At 43.9% G+C, this 26,691-nt stretch overlaps 2 protein-coding genes and 2 non-coding genes across 5 annotated transcripts; all 4 read left to right on the top strand.

The window, feature by feature from the left end:
- The first annotated feature begins 1,154 nt into the window (after nt 1-1,154).
- Nucleotides 1,155-5,743, top strand: RPL21 (ribosomal protein L21). Of its 2 annotated transcripts, none has more exons than XM_005286661.5 (6): nt 1,155-1,243; nt 2,074-2,152; nt 3,028-3,089; nt 4,098-4,210; nt 4,720-4,870; nt 5,462-5,743. In XM_005286661.5, the coding sequence occupies exons 2-6, from the start codon at nt 2,086-2,088 to the stop codon at nt 5,549-5,551; spliced, it is 483 nt and encodes a 160-aa protein (XP_005286718.1). In that variant the 5' UTR covers nt 1,155-1,243; nt 2,074-2,085; the 3' UTR covers nt 5,552-5,743. The 2 variants fall into 2 exon arrangements, with proteins under 2 accessions (XP_005286718.1, XP_065437466.1); XM_065581394.1 differs by having other exon boundaries at nt 1,216-1,239.
- On the top strand, nt 3,828-3,904 carry LOC112059697 (small nucleolar RNA SNORD102). Its single transcript, XR_002888979.1, has one exon. It is a non-coding gene; the product is annotated as a small nucleolar RNA SNORD102 (small nucleolar RNA).
- Nucleotides 4,268-4,397, top strand: LOC112059701 (small nucleolar RNA SNORA27). The gene has a single exon (XR_002888983.1). It is a non-coding gene; the product is annotated as a small nucleolar RNA SNORA27 (small nucleolar RNA).
- Nucleotides 5,744-23,078: 17,335 nt separating the features above from the next.
- Nucleotides 23,079-26,068, top strand: RASL11A (RAS like family 11 member A). Its single transcript, XM_005286660.4, has 4 exons — nt 23,079-23,470; nt 24,002-24,058; nt 24,181-24,260; nt 25,226-26,068. Exons 1-4 carry the CDS (start codon nt 23,347-23,349, stop codon nt 25,676-25,678), a joined length of 714 nt encoding a protein of 237 aa, XP_005286717.3. The 5' UTR covers nt 23,079-23,346; the 3' UTR covers nt 25,679-26,068.
- Nucleotides 26,069-26,691: the final 623 nt, after the last annotated feature.

Raw genomic sequence — 26,691 nt, 5'->3', positions numbered from 1 at the left:
ATATACTAAAAATATACAATAATAATCTACAAATATTAAGTATCAGAGGGTAGCAGTGTTAGTCTGGATCTGTAAAAAGCAACAGAGTGTCCTGTGGAACCTTATAGACTAACAGACATATTGGAGCATAAGCTTTCGCGGGTGAATACACATGCGTCTGACGAAGTGGGTATTCACCCACAAAAGCTTATGCTCCAATACGTCTGTTAGTCTATAACAGGGGTAGGCAACCTATGGCACATGAGCTGATTTTCAGTGGCACTCACACTACCCAGGTCCTGGCCACCGGTCTGTGGGGGGCTCTGTATTTTAATTTAGTTTTAAATGAAGCATCTTAAACATTTTGAAACCTTAGTTACTTTACATACAATAGTTTAGTTATATATTATAGACATATAGAAAGAGATCTTCTAAAAAGGTTAAAATATATTACTGGCATGCGAAACCATAAGTTAGAGTGAATAAACAAAGACTCAGCACACCACTTCTGAAAGGTTGCCGACCCCGGTCTATAAGGTGCCACAGGACTCTCTGTTGCTTTTTACAAATATTAAGCTATGCATTTATTTAATTGTATATAGTGTACCCTTCTAGCTAGCAAAAAGACATACCAAATCTCATGTAGAGGCTCTATTTAATTGTAAATCAATACATTTTAATGGTTAGATCAACTAATGAGATTACACTTTAAAGATGTGAAATATAAATGGAAAAGTTGATTAAAATTGATTATTTAAATCGAGGCTTTTCCACTTGGTGACATGACTCACAGGCTTCACTGGAGCCACCCTGACAAGGTTTATAGAGCACAGAGCCTGTCCTGACTTTTAACATAGACTAATAACGAACAGGGCGACACGAGCACGTTGTTTTCTCCCACGGGCGCTAGAGCGCCAGGCGTCTAACAGCAACAGACCAAGCTCTCCCCAGATGAAGGACTAGGACCCCCTCCGCCCAACCGCTCCGCCATGTCACGTGGCCCCCCAAAGCCCACTTCCCGGGCTGTCCACACAGTTGCCTGTTTTCAATCGATGGCGAGACCTACAGTCGGGCGCTGTATGGCAAGTGTGTCACACAGGGACCGGCTCGGTGAAAAGCTAGCTGCTGTTGATTTCTTGCCCCCACCCCGCCGCCCTCGATTGCTTTATAGTCAGGCAATTCGCGGGCAGCCCCTGAGGTCCCCCGTTAAGAAAGCCCGGGAGGCCCCGCCTCCTTCCTTTCGGCCTGAGCCGCCATTTTGTAGGTATGTGTGCGAGGTAGTGCTCTTGTCACGCTGCTATAACGCCGGCTAGGGAACTCCGCGGCTGCGGTACCGCTGGGTGGTGGGGAGGGCAGCGGATGGAGGCCTGGTGGGGCCGGGCCGGGTCTGGGAGGCGGCGGCGGCGGCGGCAGCAGCGCGGGGAGGCCGCTGCATGTGCTCGCACGAGCCGGGACAGAAAAGGGAGGCGGCTGCACGGGCCCCGGGTGGGGGGGAGTTGGCGCGAGAAAGGGGAGGCCGCTGCACAGGCCTAGGAGGGGGCACGGGGGTCCCCAAGTTGAGGTGCAGGGGAGCTGCCTGCGGCGGTGGGCTGGAGGGCGGGCTGGGGCCAGGGAGCGAGTACGGCCTCCTCCTGCGGCGGCTGTTCAGGCGCCCCGTTCTCGGAGGGGCCGGGTAGGTCTCCAGCCTGCGTCCTAGTAGGTCTGCCCCGGGCTTGTCTGCTAAAGGGCTACGTACCTGTACAGTCACTTCATCCAAGTGTTAACGTGACGCCAGGGCAAGCTGCCTGTCTGCACTGTGTGAGATCTCTAACTGATCTGCTAGCGAACATACCTATCCACCTACCACCTTTGTGCTTAGTTTAAAATATTTTTATGACCTAGTTCATCTAAGCAAAGCTGTCACGTTTTTTCCCTACTGACTTTTATGAAGCTCTTATTGGAAGTATTAAGTAACAAGCAGGATTTTGTAAGGGATTTCTACAGTAATTTGGAGTATGCTCTGAAACTAATACTAGCTCCATGCATGCTGCAAGACCTGACTAGCACTGGGGGCGAATACACGTGGATAATCTGAGTTGTCTCTTTTCTTAATAGCTGTTTGCCAAAATGACAAACACAAAGGGGAAAAGGAGAGGGACACGTTATATGTTCTCGAGGCCATTTCGCAAACATGGTAAGTACAGCTTGTGTTAGGGATACCTGCATTCATAGCACTAATGAGTTTAGCCATTCCTAATAAGACATTTAAGTATTGTTAACCATTTCTCATCAGCATTGTACACCTCTACCCCGCTATAACATGACTCAATATAACATGGGTTCACGTATAGCGCGGTAGCAGCAGGGCTCCGGCTGTTGTGGAGAGCCTTGGGCCCTTTAAATCACTGCCAGAGCCCTGCCGCCCCTACCCCGATATAACGGGGTTTCAGCTATAATGTGATAGGGATTTTTGGCTCCCCATGATGGTGTTATAGCAGGGTAGAGATATTAAGAACAACGTATTTAAGGAGACAACTAAAAATGCAGAACAAAATGCTGTCATATCCACTGCTTTTATAGAGTAAATGGTTTTTTTTCCCATGTGGTACCTGTCTTTATCTTGTACTTCCTCAGATTTTGATTACCTAATCTTTTGACTGCTTGAAAATAGGATACAGTATGAATACAGTACTTGTCATTTTTAGTAAAGATAGGATAAGAACTGCTTTGAAGGGGGAAGTGAGAACTAGTTATAAGTATTGGGAGCACTGGCTTAAAACTATAGCATTAATCAACAAGTTCAAATTGCTCTTACCAAAAGGCAATGGCAACAGCAATTACACAGCTGACAATGAAAAAAATAATCTTACAATCGTCTTGTAACTTCTACACTGATCAGGTTAAAACTGAACTTGAATAAGCCATAGTGTCTTAAATTGCACTTTTTGAAATGTGAAAAGATGGATGGCTTCTCCATTTCTAGTCACTTAAGCTTTTTCAGATGAGTTTGAGAAATACCACTTTAGTAAAAATGATTCTCTTATGAAATCACTTTATTTCCTCCCCCAGGAGTTGTCCCTCTGGCCACCTATATGCGAATCTACAAGAAGGGTGATATTGTGGACATCAAGGTATCTTCTAATAGTATAGCATAATTTAAAGATGAAATAAGGTGGTCTAAAACAAATTCAGTACCAAAACAATGTAGTATACATTTTAAAAACATGGCTGAAACTGTAAATACTAATTAAGGGATGGTTTTGGTTGCTGTAACAGCTGTCTCTTCCATCCTGCATGTTCACTGGGAATTGATGTCTGGAAGCTGGACATCTTGAGGAGATTTTACTCTTTGTACAGTGCCTGACGCAATGGACCCAGGTTCATGATTGGGAATCCCCTGGATGTTGTTGATACACAAATAGCAGTAATAACTCAGTCTGCAACTCTCTATTGGCCTAACACAGCCAAAATTTTACTTCTAGGGTATTGTGCAAAGGGGATCTGTCTTAGCTCCTACCTAAAATCCTAGATGCAGGTAGAGTTGCTTGGGGAGTCTATATTAAAAGTATATGCACAGAGATGGAAGCAGTGAACACATTTTAAAATATGAGAAATAAACTAAGGGATGTACTTGATTGCATATATAATAGGTGCAGTGTGACAATTTCAGTTGCAGTGAGTACTGTAATGTATTTTCTGAACTTGTGCTCCAGAATCAACTGTAGTGTTGCTTTATATTAGCTTTTGCACTGGATATTGATTTATTCATAGAAGAATTCTACTTTTATCTTCCAATATGCAAACTTTTGAGAAGATTTGCCTGTTTGAGAAAGCTAAGGATGCAAAGTCTAAGCTTCTTGACATTCTGGAGCTTGATGATGACTGTCTCATGTGATTGCTTTGGTAATAGCAAAATGAGCAAATCATTTCACCGGCACTGAAAGCAAGCCAGGATTGTCAGAAGTTTAATAGATTTCAGATATCTTGTGACCATTTGAGTAGCTCAAAGCAAACCTGTAAACATTTTCCAAGATATCCATAAAATTAAGTGTCAAATTTATTCTCTATTCTCCATATTAAAGCTGAGTAGAATGGTTTCACTTTATTTTAAGTGTCTTACTCTAGTATGTTTTTAACAGGGCATGGGTACTGTTCAACAAGGTATGCCCCACAAGTGTTACCATGGCAAGACTGGAAGGGTATTTAACATTACTCAGCATGCTGTTGGCATTATCGTAAACAAACAGGTTAAGTAAGTGTCTTAACTTTCCTCTGTGTGAAATTTGATTTTTTGAAAATAACTAGTGACACCCCCTCTTTCACTTTGCCAAGTAGACATTTCTTGTCTTCCTTGGTCATTCAGTTGGGGTAAAATAAGTCCTTTTAAAACCCAAGCAAACAATGATTGTTTGGCTTGGATCCTGTCAGGGGAAACACTGGACTCTGAGTGGCACTCTAAACAAGATTATGAAGAGTTCAGCTGGCTAGCATATTTATACTAAATATTTTTTTAAAGCTCATTATGTTGTCTTAATTTTACTCAGCTGTGCATAATATAGTGTAGTCACTACAACAAGGTACATAGCCTATTTATCCCTGGACCTACTGACTGGATTGAACTGTAATAGTGGTAGATGATATAACTATTTGTCCCTGTATTACAGAAGAGAGAATCATTTGTCTTCAAGAGTATTAGTCCTGAGATGATAACACTTAACCATGTGCAAGTACAATAGATTCAAAACAGGCTTCTTCCCTCAGGGGCAAGATTCTTGCCAAGAGAATTAATGTGCGTATTGAGCATATTAAACATTCTAAGAGCAGAGACAGCTTCCTGCAGCGTGTGACAGAAAATGAAAAGAAGAAAAAGGAAGCAAAGGAAAAAGGCACTTGGTTTGAACTGAAACGCCAGGTATTTATTAACTGAACTAATGATACACCCATGACACTTAAGACTCAAACTGCTTGACCATGTAAATGAATGTTTGTTCCTCAGACACTAATGAAGGAGGGGGCCAATCAACTAATGGTTTCTGTGTTGATACTAGACCAGGCTTAAGTGGGAGAAATATTGAGTAGATAAACACTGAATATTTGTTTAAGGTAGGTCTGTACTGGAAAAAATTAGGTTAACCCAGCTGCATTTCTGAGGTGTGAAAAATCCATAAGCCCCTGAGTGGTGATGTTAAGGTGACCTAATGCCCAGTGTAGACACCAGTAGATTGACAGAAGAATTCTTCTGTTGACTGGGCTACTCCCTCTCTCTACAATGGGGGGGAGCCCCTCCCATAACTACTCAGTAGCACTGAGACTATTTTGTTAAAGCAGTCAGATTGGAAATACATTTAGCTTAATAGAATCCTATGAAAAGACAAACTTCACGTTACACAATAGAATTTACACATTGCTAATGTAACTGCAAAATAAATGTTTTAAAAAAATGTAAGTCAGGTTTACTTTGAGTGTTTGTCACATTAATGATTATTGCTATTTTTGCTTACAGCCTGCTCCACCCAGAGAAGCACACTTTGTGAGAACCAATGGCAAAGAGCCAGAGCTGCTGGAGCCAATCCCCTATGAATTCATGGCATAGTGTAACTTAAAAAAATAAAGGAGTCTCTTTAGGACAAAATGCAAGTGATGGTTGATTGCTTTCAAGGCTGCTTTCTGAACATATGCTTTAGAAAATTAATCTTCTATAATCCAAAGTAATTTAATGATCAGTTTTGGGTAACAAAGGAAACATTCTGTACATCAAGTGTACTATTAAACACTTGTACCTTAACCACTATAAGTCAGGCTGCAAGCAACACACATTCCTGGAAGCCCATGACATGTCCCTGACTTTTACTAAAAATACAGAAGGGGTGGGGGGGAATAAAAATCAGGGGCCATGCCAGGGACCCAGCCAAAAGTCAGAGGTCTGTTAAAGTCTGAATTGGTGACCTCTCTCAATACCAATGATTATTCTCCTTTGATTGCATTTTCATATTGCCTTATTAGGCACTCAAAGTGAATACAGCAAGCAGTATGTGTCACATTACAATCTTTAGTTTAATTTAAGAAAACAGCTTCTGGTCTCATTTACTTGATTGTTAGCTGAAAGTGACTCAGTTGTATGACTCTTAATAGATAGAAACCAGTTTGATGTCCATAAGTCAGCTAAATACACCTAATCTATTGAGTTGTGTGTAAACTTAAGTGTTTCAACATTATAATTCTCAAAACAAGATTTGTAAAAAAACAAAGCTGTATGCATATCCAAAAGGTGGGTCCAAGAGCAAATCCCTCCTGTAGACCTTAAGTGTGGTGAGGTCTGCCTTTGCTCAAGAACTTAAGTGCTCCAGAGTCCCTGCTTTAGTGGATTTCAGTGTTCTGAGGGAAGGTTGTATATGGTATTCAGATATACTAAGATATAGGAATAGATTTTCCTTTCTGTGCTCATCAGATCCACAGTACTGAAGATTCCTACCATACTTATGGTCCCCAGGAGCTAGTGAAATTGAAATGAAATTTGTATAGGAAATAGGCCTTGCACCTAAAAATCTTCCTAAGTAACTAGCCCCCAATTTTCTCCTGCAAGCCAGCTTTCAATTTTGATAGCTGATTTTAGATATGTGTAACCTACCTTTTATCCCCTCTTTTCCTTGTGCTCTTACATACTTACAAGTGTCATAGCACAGCTCCACTACTACTTGCAGCCTAATTCACCCATTACTAAAGCTTCCCTTGGGTCAATCTAATACTTGTACTTGGTCTACACTTAAATTAGATTGAGCTAGCTATGTCATTTGGCAGTGAAAGATTTCATGCTGTGTGAGGTAGTTAGATTAGTGGTTCACACTAACCAGGTTGATGGAGAAATTCTTTATGTAGTTAGAAGTGGATTAATTACTTTGATAGCATTGATTTAGTAAGCATCTACACTATGGTAGTGCACCTGCAGTGCTACAGCTGTGCTGCTGTTGTAGACATTAAATTCAACTAAAAATAGCACCTTTGGCAATCTGTTTCTGGTGGGATCAGCACTGATGTTAGATCTATACTGCTTCAACAAAAGTGCTGGAGGAATTCTATACTGAGGACTCAAGAGTATCCTGAAGCTCTCTGGTTCTCAGGCAGTATGCCCCCATGCCTCCAGGGGCTGTAGCATATTTCCTTGTGGGGTGAATGGTGATGGTCCTGCTGTCTTCCACACCATCTTAATGATTTGCGCTGCAGGAGTTGCACAGAGGAATCACAAGTGTACAACTAGCACCATATCATCCCCATGCTGAAGCAGTGCCTCCTAGGCAAAATGTTGAAGAGAAACAAGTTTCTTAATTGAATTGGCCTCTGGAACAGCTCACCTTCAATCCTTTTGTCTCCCCACACCCAACTCTTCATCTGCTTGCTTCCTTCCATATCTTGTCAGTGCCTTTACCTACACCATTCACAGACTTGTTTCCCCATATTCATACAATACTCTTCCTCGGTCCCCTCCTTGTCCCTACCAGCTCAGCTTCTGCTTTTTTTCCCCCACTTTGTTCAAATTCCCATTTCTTTTCCATCTCCTTTTCAACCTCTTATCCACCTTTGCCCCCAACCCATCTGCCCTCTTACCTAGTCTTCCTCTTCCTGCATCCCTTTCCCCCTCAATCATTCTTCCTTTTTCCTCTGCCATGTCTCCATCCACTGACTGAGTACACATCACTTTGCTCAAAATACACTGATAGAGGTTCTCAAAATGTGGGTCAGGACCCCAAAGTGGGTCCCAACCCCATTTTAATGGGGGCACCAGGGTTGGTTGGCTTAGTCTTGCTGTGGCCTAGGGCCAAAGCCTGAGGTTGCAGCCCTGCATGCTGGGACTCTGGTTACAGGCCCCCTGCCAGGGGCTGAAGCCCTTGAGCTTCAGCTTTGTCCTCACCCCCAGGTCAGTGGGGCTCAGGCTTTGGTTCCCCTTCCTGAGGTCATGAACTAGTTTTTGTCAGAAGGGGGTCATGGTGCAATGAAGCTTGAGAACCCCTGTCTAAGTGTATTATACAGTTGTGTATTGCATATGTTAATTCCATCCAGGTCTGTAGATTTTTTTCTGTTTGTTTTAAACCTAGCTTACAGATTTCAAGGCTGACAAGGGCTTCTTTTAAGCCATGCTTCTATTTTCTGGTCTCCACTTGTCTAGATACATCACCTCACTTTCAATAAAAAAGGGGGGGAGGGATAGCTCAGTGGTTTGAGCATTGACCTGCTAACGCCAGGGTTGTTAGTTCAATCCTGGAGAGGACCACTTAGGGATCTGGGGCAAAATCAGTACTTGGTCCTGCTAGTGAAGGCAGGGGGCTGGACTTGATGACCTTTCAAGGTCCCTTCCAGCTCTGAGATAAATATATGGAGATGTACCTATTTATTTAAAAAAAAATTACAAATGTGCATCATGCTCTACTGGAAAGACCCAGATCTTAAAATATCAATGCATGCCAGCATAAGTACAGTATTTTGATTATATTTGTAATCAAATGCAACTATAAAAGTTGCACTTCCAAGCCAGTGGAGAGTGGAGTATGACTTGCATAACAATATAATCATGTGTCAGTACCTGTAACAAATGTTCATGGGCCTAGTTTCTCCCCTCCTTTGTACCTATAGCATTAACATCAAATAAATTAACAGGTGTAAATAAGTAGAATTTGGCCCATTAAAGGGAATGCTGATCAGACATTTTTCTTTATAATTAGGACATTATATATATATATATATATATATATATATACACACATATACACACACACACACACCTCAAATTTTATGTCCACTAAATATCAAGACAGTGTTGTTAATTAGGTATCAGACAATAAAAAGTGCTAGTACTCCATTTGAAAGAATGAACAAAATATATACATACCTTTAAGCTTTTGCTAGTAGGTGACATAACTTTAGCAGTATAATGGACAACTTGTTAGATAAGTATACTTTATAGGTTAATATTTGGCTATCATATGCCTATGTAGTTTTCTCTGATAGTGCTGGTCCCTAACTAATAGGACTAACCAAACCCACAAATCTGAACATCCCCAGCCCAGGAAGTTTAGATATTACCCAAGCTGTAGTGGTCAGAAGATTGTATTTTCTACATGTGCTAAACTTCTATTTATGATCAAGTTGATCATCCTTTTCCACCATGTGCCCTTGTCTTGTGAGATATATCATAGTATTGCAACAGAACCGGCTTATTGTACCTGTGGTACTAGTAATAGTTGGCATTGGTCTGGAAAGCTAACTCCAGTTTGCCTCTGATAGGTCCCATAAGCATCTTATCCTTGAAATAGACAAAATACAATACGAATCAGTTAGGTGGGTTAAAGCCCTTTTGTCCTCACATTTTTTAAGTGCAGATCACATGTTAAAAGTAATTGCCTCATAGATGCCTCCCTTCCCATTCTCATTTGCATGGAGTCAGTCATCTCCCTTTGGGGACCAAACAGTCCCAAGGCAACTGCAATGATAGCAGCTGTCTTTTAATGCAAAATACTATGTGAAATACTTTCTTAAATTTACTTTTCCATGTAAGCAGTTTAATAGATGGAGATAAGGAAGGGAAACCAAGCATCTGGAATAGTGGTACCACAGTTTGGGAACCACTGCACTCTGAAAATTGATTAGCGATATCAGGTTATTGTTTTCATTTTAACACAAGGAAATGAATTCTTAAGCAGCATATTGCACCTGTTCATTTGGTACAAAATAGTGCAGTGTTCACTAAACAGTGTGAAGAGAACACATCTTGCTTAAATCATTTTGACTCATTTATAAACACTATTACAAGGTAAATGTTATTTAAAAAGTCTTAAGAGTTAGAACAGCAGCAGAAAGAAGATCTCTGGCTCAAAGGAGCTTGCATACTAATTTTGAATGTGGCATAGTGGGGTGAACAAGACTAGGGGGGAAAAAGGGCTAACATCAGTAAAATAACAACATGTTATTCAGCAACTTAACTCAATTAAAAAAAATGGACCCATGACTAGGGAGAACGCCAATTGGCAGGGTTTTGTAGGCACTGCAGAGAGGTGGAACATGAGGAGGAATACATTTTGAAAGGAAGAAAATAAGAAATACTGACAATTATCTTCACTTACATCACAACAGTAATAGATTGTTTTGATAAGAATCCTCAGATCCTGAATTGAGCATGAAAAGAAGTCCTTAAAATTCAGACCCAATATCCCCCAGAGTATACTCAGCTCTAGATAGATACGGAGCCTTAAAAGCTAAGATTGTAAACGGACCATTTCTGCTAAGTCAAAAGAGGTGAAGGTTTGCTCAAGAGCTCTTTTTCTATATACAAAAATACCTTGAGCATGCTGTTGTGCTTTAAGTATAGTCCATTAAAAGCAGCAACATGCTTCAGGAAGTACACAATCTTTTATGTCTGTTCATATCAGTCTTGTGTATGGAATTTTCCTCTCTATAATGAAGATAATTATATATGTTTGTGACCAATGTGAATTGAACAGGTAATGGTGTAGTTGTGTGAAACTAAAATATGTGCAAAAGGAAATATGGGTTTTTGCCTGTAGGAATCCACTATAGCAGGAAGTTAAAGAAATAGATGAACTAAAGTGATGATCAGGACAACCTGATTCTGCATAGAGAGTGCTGTAGTGTGGCCATAAAGTTAGTGCAGACTAATAGTAGGAGTACAGCCAGTGATGGGAATGTCTAAATAAAAACCTCATTTGCAATCAGAATAGCATTTAAACCCATAACTGCTCACTCAGATTTGACCATTTCCCCATAATCTGCTCCTTTTTTACCTCATGATATTGAGAAGGGAGAAGACACATAACAGAGTTAACACGTTTTGCTCAGTGCAGAAGACTATGTCTAATGTTTAACCTTGCCTGCCCGCCCACAGCCTGTGCTTATCTTTGTGCTGGAGTGCAGCCAGGGCCGGTGCAACCTATTAGGTGACCTAGGCAGTCGCCTAGGGCGCTAGCATTTGGGGGGGCGGCATTTTCTTTGGCGGTGACCACGGCGGCCGGATCTTCGGCCGCCCCGGTCGTCATCGGCATTTCGGCGGAGGGAGCTGGGGTAGGGAGGGCCGCCTGCAGCAAGTAAGGGGAGGGGGGCGCGGCACGCAGGGGAACTCCCCGCCCCAGCTCACCTCTGCTCCGTCTTCTCCCCTGAGCACGCTGCCCCGCTCTGCTTCTCTCCCTCCCAGGCTTGCGGCGCCAAACAGCTGATTGACGCCGCAAGCCTGGGAGGCGGGAGAAGTGGAGCAGCGACGGCGTGCTCGGGGAGGAGGCGGAGCAGAGGTGAGCTGGGGTGGGGAGCTGCCGCACGGCTCCCCGGGCGCGGGGGAGGAGCTGCCAGGGAGGGGCGCGCCGCAGGACGGAGGGAGAGGTGGAGAGCTGCCGTAGGGCTCAGGGAGGGCGCAAGGTGGAAATTTCGCCTAGGGCGCAAAACATCCTGAGTGCAGCAACCGTGCTCACCCTGACACAGCTTGCAAATACTTGCAAGATTAAGGCTTGAGAGACAGACTCTGCTATTGCAACAATTGTGTCCCTCCTGCACATGCTTCCCTGCTTCTTGTTTCCCTTCTCTCCTTCCTGGATATAACTGCTCCCTTGTACATGCTGTCAGACTGCCTCATTCCTCCCGAGAGGCAAAGGGGACTGGGACTGACACAGCTACAACTACAATCCATTCCTCTTCTGCAGGTGGCTGGCAGCTCCAGTCCCAATGACTCCAGTCACTGAGGGGACCTGTTTCCTCTATTCTTAAGTGACAGCAGTCTGTAATAAAAAATAGTTCAACATTCAACTGCCTTTGCCTCACTTTCAGCTTCTTGAACCTCCGAGCCTGGAAACAAAAGCTCATGCCACCTAATCAGCTGTCTTTCTATGGACCTCCAGTGGGCCACAAGCCACAGTTCGGGAACCATTGCTGTATCATTTAACAGCCATGACAGGCATTTAGAGCTCACAGTGTTTCCTATTTAGGCTAGGTGAAGCTCTCTCTAAGAGGTCAACGTTACTTCTCTTTCATAGAATGCCTCTGTAGATAGAAACTGAGAAAGGATGACTAGCTCAACACAGCAATACAAACTCCCCCGGTTGGTATAAAACAAGGGGAGTCGAAGTCCTGGGGCTGCAATTTATTAACTCTCCTATTTATCAGGCATGGAATGGACACGTTTTGATAATGTTCTGTCAAGGGGCACTTTGCATGAACACCTTTAAATAGCACACTTAAAGAAGGTTATAGAAAAATAGCATTTGTTTGCACTATGTGCAAGGCCAAAGACAAAAGATGGAATATGACAATAGAAGTGGATAACATGAATTACTGGAAACTAACTAAAAAGCTTTAGCAATGGAACAGAAATCTTGGTACAAAAGGAAAAGGTCTGCTCGGGTGATCGTAAAGCTTTGTTGACATTTCAAATTAAAAATAGAGACTATCATTCTGCTACTTAGGAAATAGCTGAATAGTTGATTCCCTATTATATTTCTTAGGCCGCCTAATTTAACTTTGTGCCAATTTGTGCAATGTTAATTAAAATGGACTGGATTATACCTTGAGGTAGCAGTAATCAATAGGTGGACCACAGGCCAAATCTGAACCGCCAGATGCTTTTGAACAGACCCTGAAATCTTTTTATTTACTTATTATTGTTATTTTTCTCTGGAGTCTGGACCTTGACCAAGAAATTTGGACCTTGACCAAAAATAATTGACTACCGCTGCCTTGAGGAAATGGCTCTGTACTGGGGGGGGGGGGGGTAGTGTGGAACAATGGAGGCAACCTGACAGACACAAAGCCTCCCAGAGCTGTCAGGGTACAGGAGGAACAAACAGATACCCTTGAAGGGGTGCAGAATCCTCATCCGTGCGCAGCTGACACATTCTGCTGGTTGGAGCATGGACACATAGCCCGGGCTCTGCCAACTCTTCCCCACCCTGCCCCTTTCGGGTACCATGCATCCCCTGGGGAGTAGTTAGAGAACAGCCCCTCGGTGCAACAGCAGCAATGCTGCCCAGCCCTATAGAGCATTCTCGTACACAGGGAATCTTCCACTGCTTTGTTAAATCGATTGTAGGACAACTTTCCACTGGCTGAATGGTATTAAGTTCCCCCACCACTCCTGAGGACTGTGGCCATGGCCCCTCTGAAGCCTCCTCTACACCTCTGTGCATCTGAGCTCTTGGATGGAGAGAAAGGATAGAGAGCAAACATGAGTTCATGCACCCTTCATGCTCTTCCATTCTCTGAGAATCTCCATGCAACTCAGCTGACACTGATCAGACTTCTCATACTAGTTTAAATTTAAAATTAGTTCTATTCTGGATCCATCCAATTGGGTTCTTGGCATATTTTGGTTAGATTGAAAGTCAGTTTGTCTACTCACTGCTGGGAGTCGAACAACCCTTTGTTTGAGAACTGCAATATTAATCGTGTCTGACTGCCACTGCATTTGTAACATTGTCATCACTGCAACTGCTAGGCCTATTATTGGTATATTATATTTTTGTTAAGTGGCAACAATATGCTTGGCATTGTACAAGACAGAATGATACAGTGCTACCCCTCACCCCAAGAAGTTTATAATTTAAATAGACAGTGCAAATTAGAAGCAAAATTAATTGAGAGTCCCAGAGGGGAGAAGATGCTCTTTTAAAGTATCTGCCTTTTCTGATGTAATGGGGTTGACTGAATTTTGATATGTATTAGCTTTATCGCCAATTGACTTTCCACACCACATTGTGGGTCATTAGCCTGGCTTAGCCAGGGTCTGACTTTTTGCACACCCTTAGTTGCACACAAAGTTATTACTCATTCAAGTAATGTTATGGACCTCAAAAAGAGGAATAACTAGGAGTAATGGGATGTTATTAAGAAAGGGAAAATTTGTCCTGAATAAAGATAATCTTCCCAACAGTGGAAGAGACTGTGAAAGTCTCCCAAGCAAAGCAATAAAAGCCCCATGTCTTAAGACATTTAAAACTAGCCCAGGTAAAGGATGAGAACATATAGTGTAGAGAATAATCCTGCTCTGACATAGGGAAAGACTAGATAAGTTAATAGGGTTCTCTCTTAACTTCTAAAAGAAGCATTCAGTGTGGGAGTCTTGTTGGATATCACTTCGCCTGTCTTTATGGTCCTTCTTGTCATTCCTCCAGTCCACTTTCCTACAAAACAGGTGGACATATTTTCTACAGCCAGCAAGGCGAAGAGGCAACTCAAAGATGTGGTATTGGCAAGAGAGAAATAATTTTTTTTAAATCTCATTCTACAACAAAATGTAAATTGGTTACGCAGTGTGTTGTTTCTGTAATGTGTTTATTTCAGGGACCTCAAATTCAAATCGCCACGAGGGCCACATGAGAACTAGTACATTGGCCTGAGGGCCACATCACTAACACCTTTTCATACAAAGATACAAAAGCCTCCTCCTCTGCCCCTGCCCCCACTCCACTCCTTCCATGAGGCCCTACCCCTGCCCCGCTTCTTCCCACCCCTTCCCTGCCCCCATTCCAACCCCTTCCCCAAATCCCCACCCCAGCCCCACCTCTTCTCCACCTCCTCCTCTGAGCATGCCACATCCCTGCTCCTCCCCCCTCCCTCCTGGAAAGTCCTAAGCGCTGGGAGGTAGGTGGGGGAGTGGGGACGTGGTGCGCTCGGGAGGGCAGGGGGTGAAAGGAGCTATGGTGGGCCGCAGGAAATAACTCTGTGGGCCACATGTTTGAGACTCCTGGTTTATTTCAACAAAGCAATACAGTTCAATACACTTCCATAATGTATCTCATTCAAAAGTATCAAGGAATGAATCAATGTATAAATAAAAAAAAGATACAAGCTATACAAGTATATACTTGTATGGTTATGAGTGGAAGGCTAAAGATAAAATAATAATGGAGATACAGGAGCATGAACCAAAACCTTGCATCTCAACACTCCTGAACTCTGGGAATGTATACATCCAGATTGGATCTTGGACCAATCTCCAATTTTGTAATAAAATAGTAGTATTCATAAATACTTTGCCTTGAGATGGCAAACAGATGAAATGCTTTGATCTGACATTTGCACAGAGAAGAAAGATTTACACTGTGTGACAAGGCTATATAGTTGTGACAGAATTTCCTGCAATATCCTAGACAAACCTTGAATTAAGTTTAAGGTATCTTAGGAGTTCATTGTATTAATAATGCAAATGTCTATGTATTATTGTGGGATCATATTCAATGTCTAAAACCATGGGAAGTGTCATGAGCTTCAAAGGACTATTTGAAGAAGTAGGTCAAGACAAGAATGAACTTTTCAAGTTAAGGTGTCAGACCCACAGGATCTGTACTATGCTCCAGCCTTTAAATAGTCCCTTAGAGGAACACCTTCTGTATGGCATCCCTCCTTCCCAAGTGGTTTCACTCTTCCTTAAAGATAGGCCATTTGGTCTCGATACCAAGACTGAGGGCTGGTCTACACTACCGGGAAGGGGGGGGGGGGGAGAAAGGGGAAAAAAAAACGATCTAAGTTACACAACTTCAGCTATGTAAATAACGTAGCTGAAGTCGACATACTTAGATCTACTTACCACAGTGTCTTCACTGTGGTGTGTTGACAGGAGACACTCTCCCGTCGATTCCCCTTGTGCATCTCATTGAGGTGGAGTACCAGAGTTGACGCTAAAGCGATCGGCAGTTGATTTATTGCATCTATACTAGACACGATAAATTGACCCCCGCTGGATTGATCGCTGCCCGTCGATCCGGCTGGCAGTGTAGACAAGCCCGGAGCCTCTCAGCTCTAGCCTACTTGCTTCACACGGTGAGCTCTGCCCAGCAAGTCCAACTAAGCTAGACTCCTGGTCAGAGACTTCTACAGTCTTCAGGGACCAATGCTCCTCAGCAAGTATTTGCAGTGACACCAGGCTGCCTTTTCAAAATAGAGTAGGATTTGTGTCAACTGGGACACAGCATCAGGAAGTCCTTAGGTAAACAGAAACAAAGGTAAAGACATATTTCATTCTGGCCAAGCTAGTGCAGTTAGCCAGCCAAGTTGCTATGAAATCTATTTCTGGCTCTGGCCCTCCATCTCTCTGTCAGTCCCATGTGAGAGCTGCTGTCTCGTCCAAAAGCCAACCCTTTCCTCCAGCCACCTGATACCTTCCCCTTTGTTCTTGAGCTGGAGCCCTTGCTCTGCTTCCTTGCCTCTCTCAGGTTGGTTGCCAGGTATGAATGTCCTGGTTACTGGGGTTCCCATTGTCTTTGCAGATTCTCCATTCATATGGGTTGGTTTCAGCCAGTCCTTTAATGATCCATTCATTCTATCCCAGACAGCTATGTGACTCAACACCTCATGTCTCTTGCTGTGCCCTAAAAGCAGATTTAACCATTTTCCAATCATTGAGTAACATTGCAAAGTAGAGCAGGAAGCTGAAGCACACATACAAATCATAAAAATATTACAGAAAGTCCACTCATCACAGTAGGTTTCCCAGAAAATCTTGGGGACGCGTTATGCAAACACACTTACTCCAGTTATGCAAGAACTCAGCCTTTTAAAGCTTCACCCCGAGAGGGGTACCTATTATAACAAGTAACCAGCAGGCAGGAAGACAGATAAAAAGACCGGTGCCGGGAAAGTTGGCACCTATGGCCCTTGCCTTGGCATTGGCTTCACTCTTTACATTACAATTTATGTCATTCTGCCAAGCATGAAATGCCATTTTCTTTTCATTGAGGAGTTTCTCAATTTCAGAATCATTCTTGTCAAAACCAGTCCTGATGTTTTCTGGTTTGGTAGCCTATGGTTTCCTCACAGGCATTGATGATTACTGCTTTCAGCTGGCTCCAATGTTCCTGAATTTCTTCTGGAAATTCTGATGGGAACTTTTCTTCTAAGACTGCTTGGAAGTGGTCACGCTTAACAGGGTCCTTCAAATCTTGAACCTTCAACTTGCGCCAGACCTGCTTCTTTTGCAGCCTCCATTTGGGAGCGATCTTAATTTTCATTGTGGATCGAATAAGGCGATGATCAGTCATCAGCACTTGTCATTGCTCTTGTGAGAAGTATGTCACTACGATCTCGGGCACGAACTATGATGTAGTGGAGAAGATGCCAGTGCTTTGACTGTGGGTGTCTCCAAGATGTTTTGAACTTTTCCTTTTGTCAGGAGAGAAAAAAAAAAAGTGTTCATAATAAGTTCATGTTCAGCACACTTGGCAAAAGCAATTCAAATGGAATTCTGCTCCTGACCAGCTCCTTCTTTCCCGATTGTTCCTTTCCACAGGTCTGAGTCTTGTCCACCACGTGCATTGAAATCCCCCAGAAGGATGATCTTGTCTTTTGTAGGGGTCTCCAATAAAATGGTTTCCAACTGAGAATAAAAATCTTCCTTTATATTCTCATTGGGATCCAGTGTTGATGCATAGGCACTCATAATAGTTGCCTGTTGATTTTTGGTGTGCCGCAGAGAGTCATAAACCGCTCATTGTTGCCAACTGGTACCTTGTAATGGTGGAGAGGCTTGCGTGTCTCAATGACCCCAAAAAGCAATGCTGCCTGGAGTCATGTACTCCCTTAGGGCTATCCATGGCAGAACGGTCAAGGGTGAGGTTCCAGACAAAGTGTGAGCCAAGAAGTCCCTAACAACAGAGCAGATGGAGGATAACTGCACAATGGAGGAGAAACTGTTATGTAATGTTACAATGGCTGTGAAGGTGGATGAAGGCTGCAGCAGATAGAGGATCACCAATCATCATGGTATCCGTGCCATTGGTTTCAAGTCCTCTATCTGTCAAGGATAGTGTGGGGACTGTTGTGCACCAGTCTCCCCACTTTAAAAGAAGTCCCGCACAGACATCTTCCAGTTTTTTGGGGAAAAATAACATTTGCACAAGTCAAAAGTCTGGTGGCAATCGGCGATGGGAACAGGACAGTGAAATCCAGAAGTTCCTAGTCACAGACTGACACACAGGCAGTGGGTGTGTGATACGGTCTTGCTCAAGGATTGAGGCGGGCTGAGCATCTCAGCAGCTGCACTCACAACTGAGCAGTCCTTTTTAGGATCCACTCTGCTCACATGGTAAGGGGTTAGAAAAGGTACTCTAAAAATAGTCTTGCCTTTGTTTTTTCTGGCTGGATAGACACATCCAGCAGGATCACCACCTCAGTGGTCGAAAATGTAAGAAACTTTTCAATTTTGGAACGTACATTCCCTGATGGACAACTTAAATGGCGACCCACCAGAGCGACATACAGCCATTATTGCTTGTGAATTGAGTCGGTTCAACATCAATATTGCTGCTTTGTCTGAAACTAGAAGAGCTGATAGACAGGTGAGGGAGGAGAAAGGAGGATACACCTACTTCTGGAAGGGAAAAAAAAAAAAAATCTATAGATGAACCCCAATTGCATGGAGTGGACTTTTCCCATCATATACAGGGTTAACAGTTGGGTTCAGTGGCTCTCCACACCCCCATTATACAAATTCTTCCAGCTCCCCTGCTTTCACCTTAAGAATAAAGGTGCTTGCTTAGAAAGAGCTGTGTAGTTCCTTAACAATGGGCAATTATGCTGTTTATGGTCTCTGAAGAGAAAGCAAAGCACAGACACTGGCCTGTTTAGGCACTCTCATTTTCTTGGGATATCAGTATAGGCAGGGAGCTGTGCAACCTGGAATACTCTGGTCAGGAGGAAGAGAAACATGTCTCCACCCAGGAGACATGACAGCTGGGGAGCTGGAAGCCTGACAATGGATCATAGAGGGGGAGTGCAGATGCAGTTGCCCTGAACTTTAACTATGAAGTCACGGTCTAGGGGTTTGATAAGTCTTACTTTGATCCCTCTCTTGTAGTGTAATAGCTGTATCAAACACAACCTATAGGTGAACAAAGACACAAACTTAAAGGGATATTATCAACTTAAATTTTTTAAATTTACTACTTTTTAAAAAATGTTCTGACAGACTACCTTCTAACATTTTAGTTCTACATGTCAGCTTTTGCTGGTTGGTGTCATACTCCTTAATGTTAAAAAAATATATATATATTCACCCTTTTATGAATTCTTTAAGGCCCAGATCAGCAAACTCTCACCTGCTGAACATGCATAAGTAATTTCATTGAAGCCAGTGCAACTACTCACATGAATAAAAATGATCATGTGCACAATTGCTTGCAGGATTGGGGCTTGAGTGTGACAGTAATTGTGTTATTTATTTCTAGTAATAGAAGCATTTCGTTTTTAATATTTGCCTCACTTTTTAAAAAGTCTAGATTAAACCCCCCCCCTTTTTTTTTTTTAGCACTTTCAAATTCCACCCAGGTGAACCTTAATTAATGTGAGCCTGGATTTCCAATATTGGTTATTGAATGATGTATCTGGATATGAAAAAGAAAAGTATTACTAAATGATAAAAGAAACACAAAATGAATTCTGTTTATAACTTTATATAAAAAATGAAAAAAGTATATGATTTACTCCTAATTACTAAAATAAAGCATATATCACAATAGAGTAAGGCGTTTGACACTGTCCTACTTTACATTCTCATAAGCAAACTAGGGAAATATGGTTTAGATTGACAGTTCTCAACTGGGGATCCATGAACGCTTGCAGGGGGGCCACAAGGCCCCACAGCTGAAACTCCAAACCCCAGCAACCCATCGCGGGGCTGAAGCTGGGAGTGACCTAGGGTTGACCTGCTGGGCCCTGGTGTTTTTACAGCACATTTGGGGGGGGGGGGGGAGAGAAGGAGAGGAGGGTCAGGAAAAAAAAGTTGAGAACCCCTGGTCTACATGAAATTACTATAAGGTGGGTGCACAACTGTGTTCAAAGAGTAATCATCAATGATTCACTGTTACACTCTTCCAGTTTATCTATTGGGATTCCCTAGGGGTCAGTACTATTCAATATTTTCAATAATAACTTTGATAATGGAGTTGAGAGTGTGCTTATAAAATTTGCAGAGGACACAAAGCTGAGAGGAGTTGCAAGCACTTCAGAGGACAGGATTAGAATTCAACATGACCTTGACAAATTGGAGACTTGGCCTGAATTCAACAACATTAAATTCAATAAGGACAAATACAAAGTACTTCACTTAGGAAGCAAAAAAATCAAGTGCACAATACAAAATGGGGAATAACTGGCTTGGTGGTAGTACCGCTAAAAGGTTCAGAGGGTTATAGTGGATCTCACTGAATATAAGTCAACAATGTGATACAGTTGTGAAAAAGGCTAAAATCATTCTGAGGTGCTGTAAAAGACTGGGGCCTCCTACAACACTCTCTTCCAGCTGGACCCAGGCTAGTGCCTGCAGAGCCAGCTCCATCCCTGGGGCTCTCTCACAGAATCCAGGGAAGGTAGTTTCCACTCAGATTAATTACTGTGGGTTTTATTTCAAATCTTCATAACAGAAATCAGAATCAACACTTCGCAACCTCTCCACACAGTCTGTATAGGTTAAGTCCCTTTCTCCCAAGTCTGTCCCTCACCCCACAAACTCATCAACCCAAAAGTTCTTACCTCAGAGCCTTTTTTGTGATAACAGAACTTTCCCCAGTTTCCCTTCTGTTTCTTGGAGCTGCTTCTCCCAGAATTTGCTCCAGGCTCTAGCAGGTATTACAGCCCCCTCTTCTATATCCTGCTCCTCCTTTTCTAAGGATTAGCCAGTTAAGGTGCCGGTCTGTTCCCAGGTGCAGTGGATGAGGCTAATTAGCCAGCCAGGTAGCTGCAGGCCTCTGACCCCAGAGAAACAGATTTAAATTTTTTATTAAAGCCAATGTTAAAAGAATTATATAATACATAGGTTGAGAAAAGAGTGTCTGTACATCTGGGTATAGTGCTTAGATTACCCACAAATACAAAGTTTATTTTTAAAGTCGTAAGATACATATAGTGCATAATCAGCAAGAATCAAAATTTAGGTGAATGAATTTAATAATAGTTTAGATATCCAGCTTCCATGCATTCAGGTATATTACTCATGAAAAAAGTTTTACAGAGAGTTGGTGGTGGAAAGCAAAATATATCAATGAGTGAAGATTGCCCCTCAGTAATTGAGAATTTAGGATAGGTTGTCCATTTAGAGAAAAAAAACAGTCCATCAGAAAAGTATTTGAGTTACTTTCCTGATTGCGCTTCTCATGGGCACTCCAGCTCATCCCTCCTGGTATTGCTCATGTCCGGTGATGTGTCCCTTGACCACCTGATGGCATCTGACACCATGAGTTGCCACATCAGCCAAGCGTATCGTTGACCGACTCCACATTCTCTCAGCACTCATTCGTTACCGGGTTCCCATGCATCCAGGGCTCCGACGATCAGCACGTGAGTTTGGACCTCGTAGCCCCTAGCTCTCCGGGTGTCAGCAAGAGGGGCGTATTTCTCCAGCTTTCGAGATTGGGCATCATGGAAAGTCGGAGTCCTGTTTTCGAAGGGCACTGTGATGTCCACCACGATGATCTTCTTCCAGTCCCTGTTAATGATGACGATATCTGGTCGCAGTTGGCTGTCGGTTCCGGGGATGGCGGAGTTCATGGCTACCTTCCCCACAGGTGGCGGGATGGCCAGGGCTGTCCCTAGCTATTTTGGTGCCCTATGCAGCCCCCCGTGGGGAGGAGTGGCGGGGGGGCTGGCCCCAGGCGTCTGCGGGGGGCTGGGTGGGGCCCCGCCCCAGACCTCCGTGGGGGACGGGGGTAGGGGGGCTTTAGGCCACTTCAGTGGAGTGACCCGCCCCAGTCTGCTCCGCTTCCCTGGCTCCCAGGCCTGGGAGGAAGGGGGAACCGCCCCCCAGCACTCGCTGGCGGCGTGGCTGGAAGCCAGGGGAGCGGAGCAGGCTGGGGCCAGGTCACTCTACTTACCGGTGAGTGCAGGCCCGACCACTTCTAGAGTCCTCAAGGAGTGGGGGCAGGGCGGGGGTGGGAAGAGGCGGGGCTGGGGCAGGGAAGAGGCGAGGCAGGGTGGAGCAGGGGCGGGGACCCTGGGGAAGAACCGGAACTGCGTACTTTGCGTATGCATATGGGTAAGGACGGCCCCGGGGATGGCTCTGCCCAGGCAATCTTGGATGGCATTGTGTCGCAGCTGCCAGGCTCTGGAATGGGGCTTGCAGCTACACAGGACGTGGGGTAATATCTCATTGGCATAGCTGCACTTCCTGCATCGCTTGTCCCGATTCCTGTGGAAATGTGGAGTGTGGTAGGTAAGACGCACGGGAGGTCATTGTCTAGCTCTACTTGGCACTAGTGAGGCCTCAGGTGGAATATTGTGTCCAGTTCCAAGTGCCACGCTTTAGGGAAAATGTGGACAAATTGAAGAGTGCTGGAAGAAGAGCAACAAAATGATTGGTTTAAAAAACCTGACCCACCAGGAAAGGTTAAAAAAAATGAGCCATGTTTAGTCTTGAGAAAAGAAGATGGGGGGGACCTGATAGTCTTCAAATATGTTCAAGGCTGTTAGAAAGGGGAGGTGATCAATTATTTTTCATAGCCCCTGAAGGCAGGACAAGATGGAATTGGCTTAGTCCGCAGCAAGGGAGACAGAGGGTGGATATTAGGAACAAAATTCTAATTAATAGTGTAGTTAAGCTCAGCAATAGGCTTCCAAAGGAGGCTATGGAGTCCCCAGCATCCAGGTTTTTTTAAGAACAGGTTCGACAAACACCTGTCAGGAATGATCTCTAGGTTTACTTGGTCCTGCCACAGCGCAGGGGGCTGGACTTGAGGCCCTTTGAGGTCCCAGTTCCAGCCTTATATGTCTAGTTCTCTAAGCTCACTTTGGTGTCTTTTTAGCAGTATAAGCAAAGGTACATTTACCCCCACCTGCAAACTCGCACATGAGCAGCCCCCGGCAGTCGGGGCTGCGGGTGGCTAAGCTGGCAGAAGAGTTTGCAGGCTCCGGGCTTTAACTGGTCCATCTTTTGCTGGTGCACGTTCCCCGTTGGGGACAATGGGTCACCCCAAGCCCCCTGACCAGCGGCCCCGGGCAGCAGGCGTCTGAAAAGAAAGGCGCGCAACCGCGGACAGCTGCGCCCCAGGCACGGCGGGGTGCGCCCCAGCCAGCCCGGGGGAGGGCCCCCGCTGCTGCGGCCGGCCAGTGGCGTGTGCGCTGTGTGCGCACACCCCGCCATGTGCGTACGTAGCGACGGCCGCCGGGCTGGGGCTGGACTGCGAGGGGAGGAGGCGGCTCCTAGCGGTTGCCGGGATCCCTTTAAAAGCTCGGGCTTCAGAGGCGCTCAGGCAGCGGCACCGCAGCTGCAACATCATCAGCATCAGCATCTCCTTTTTCTCCTCCTTCGGCGGCGGCAACAGCTGCCCTCGCGCCGCCGGCGGGGCTCCCTCCGTTGTGTCGGTACTTGTGGGGCACACGCTGCTGTTCCCAGCCCGGATCTACCCCTCCCTTTCCATGCGCCTGCCGACCATGTCCACTAACTTCCTGCTCGCGCCCATCCTGGAGTGCCCCTCGGACTTCTTCCAGAGCCGGGACATCAAGCTGGCGGTGCTGGGGGCCGGCAGCGTGGGCAAAAGCGGTGAGTTCAGCTGGGCGCGCCGCTGCCTGGGGGGCTCCCGCCTGCCGAGGCGCGGGGGGTGGGAGCCGCGATCCAGGGGCCGTAGCTGGGGCTGGGGAGCGAGAGACAACCTGGGCTCCATCGCACGTGGAGAGATCCCGGAGGCGAAGGAAGGAATATTCCTGAAAACAGAGGGATGTTGGCTGCATCTGTCTGGGTTGTTTGTGGACTTTGCACTTGGTCAGGAAAGAAGCGCCGAAGTCAGGGATGCTTCTTGCCTTAGCTGGCGAATTCCTTCATAGCCACAGAGTTTTTCCAGTAGCCAGGCAGGCCAAGCCTATTGTCCAATTCTTGTTTGTTTGACTGGCTTTGATCTAGCTGTACACCCCTCCAATCCAAATATGACAATGGTTTTTTTTAAGGCTCTTTCTGCATTAACATCCGTTGATAAACCTGTAGATGTACATACTTGGGAGTGCCAGAGGGGTTAGAGCGTGATTTGTACTGTGTTTTGCCATGCAGCTATTAATAAAAGCATCTGGTTCTTTTCAGCTATGATTGTTCGATTCCTAACAAAGAGGTTTATTGGAGACTATGAACCCAATACAGGTGAGGATTTATTTTTTTTTAATGCCTGTTTTCAGAATCTACATGCTAGCTACCATGTTTCTTTAGAATTTCTTCCCCCTGCCCCAAAGCAACAGCTTTAATTATCTTTATTTATTTCTCAGGAAACTTGTATTCAAGACTTGTTCATGTAGAGGGAGACCAAGTTTCCATACAGATCCAAGACACACCGGGATGTATTCAGGTACAGAAATGCTTCTGAGCTAGCAATGGGGGCTTGATCCAAACTCCACTGAAAGTCAGTAGAAATGCAGTCTTTCTTTCCTAATCATTAGAACCATTCATGCATCACTGCCTACAGTTATTTTATGACTAATAGCTGTGATTAAAGGTACCTTAGCAAACATTTCCATAAATAGAATGGATTTAAGCCTGTACAAAAGAATCTGTAACGGCTGTTTGGAATGCAGTTATATCAAACTTATTTATGTTGAAAGTTTATTAACAGACAGTTAAAAAAAAATTATTTAAAATACTAAATTTAAGACCTACTAGAATGTGTATGATAATGTACTTAGACAACATAAATCACTATAGCACACATTTTTCAAGCAAGCTACTCTAGCATATTTAATAAATCTGCATGGGGAAAAAAATCTGTTTTTAGTCATGTTCTACTAGCAGCCTAAGTACTAAGCTAAATGTACAGCAACTAAATCATTTGATTTAATTTAAAATGATTCAAGAAGAAACATTAGTTTTTACAATTCTGTTCTTTAAGTCTGCGTTAAGTAGTTATGCTCTATCAGGCCTGGTCTACACGGGGGGGGAATTGATCTAAGTTCAGCTACGTTGACATACTTAGATCGACTGAGTCGACTGCTGATGCTCCCCCGTCAACTCTGTCTGCACTTCTCGCTCCAGTGGAGTACCAGAGTCGACAGGACAGCGCTCAGCAGTCGATTTATTGCCTCTAGACTAGATAGACGCTGCCCATCAATCCTGCGGGTAATGTAGACAAGTCCTTAATAAAGACTCAAAAGTTGAGCCATTCCTTAAATAGCCAGACCTGCCTCCTAATTAATAGGGATCAAGTTCATTAGATTGCGCAGTGTGGTCAGATGTCTTATTGCTTTATTAATCTGTTTGAAAATAGTACAATTTAAGCTTCATCATTCCATTATCTAACTTCCAATCATTCCTTTACAGGTGCAAGAAGGCTTTGTACAGATGTTGGACTCTCTTTCCAGATGTGTGAAGTGGGCAGAGGGCTTTCTCTTGGTCTATTCTATCACAGACTACAGTAGCTATCAGTCTATTCGTCCTCTCTATCAGCACATACGCAAAGTCCATCCAGACTCTAAAATACCCATCCTTATTGTGGGAAACAAAGGGGATCTCCTCCATGCGAGGCAGGTACAGACCAATGAGGGGATACAGCTGGCTAATGAACTGGGCACTGTGTTTTTAGAAATCTCCACTAGTGAAAACTACCATGGGGTGTGTGATGTTTTTCAGTATCTTTGCAAGGAGGTTAGCAAACTACACCACAGCAGCTGTGGAGACAAAAGGAGATCGTCCATCATCCCTCGACCCAAATCTCCCAACATGCAAGATCTAAAGAGACGTTTCAAACAGGCATTATCTTCCAAAGTCAAATAAACCCCAACCCTGAGTCATGTGCAACTAAATGGACTTATTTTTATAAACTGTGAATTTTAAAAAATATATTTATTTTTGTACTCATGCCACTAATGGGTGGGTGGAAGTATGCAATTTTTTGTTTTCTTTTGTAAGAACTACTGTGCTGTAACAAACTGGATTTTGCTAGTGGTTAGAGAAAGGGATTGAGCCAGGAGCCAGGGGTTCTAGTCCTGTTTTGGACGGTGACTTGCTGTTTAACCTAGGCTACATTGCTGTGTCTGTGCCTCCGTTTCCCTGTCTGTAAAATGGGGATGATAACATCACACCTTTTGTCAAATGCTGTGAGTTCCTTGGCTGACTAGCTTTACATGTGTAGAAAGTATTATTAAAGGTGAAATGATAAAACTCTTTGGTTGCAATAGTCCTGTTTGTAATAGAACACTTAGCAGGCCTTCCCTCCTTCATCGCTGATAAATTGGTACCTGAGAGTGTGCCTAGGATTTGGGTTATTTTGCCAGTATCTGTAGAGAGGCACCAAGTCCTTTTGACTAACTTGTCGTTTTTGCTATCCTGTGCTGTTCACAATATGCATTATATTATACAAGCATTACCACACACCTTGCACTAGGAGATCACTGGTGTATATCCTCTGCCCTAAAGTAATCACTTATGTATATCCATTGGCTTCCATGTATCTTCAGCAGGGATGAATGTTTCCTTGCAAGTCACTGTGGGCCAAAGTGCTGGTTTTGGAGGTTCTGTGAAGGTCCATAAGTGGGAGGCACTGCTGTCATATTGCTCTTGGAGTAGGATAGCAGTAGATCTACTGAGAACAAAATTGATTGACATACATTCTATTTATAGAGAAGTGATTGTATTTAAAGGAATGACTTGTTTTTTCTCAAGGCTTTTTTCACAGGTAGGCAAGGCAGTAGATTTATATGTGACAGTTTATCTAGTGTAAACTATGCTATATCAGAATGGTTGTAATAACTGTTTGTTTTTAAAAGGTATTATAACACGAAATAGGG

Source organism: Chrysemys picta, chromosome 1, assembly GCF_011386835.1.
Source record: "Chrysemys picta bellii isolate R12L10 chromosome 1, ASM1138683v2, whole genome shotgun sequence".
NCBI classification, from domain to species: domain Eukaryota; kingdom Metazoa; phylum Chordata; order Testudines; family Emydidae; genus Chrysemys; species Chrysemys picta.
This window is presented reverse-complemented; position numbering and strand designations above follow the sequence as displayed.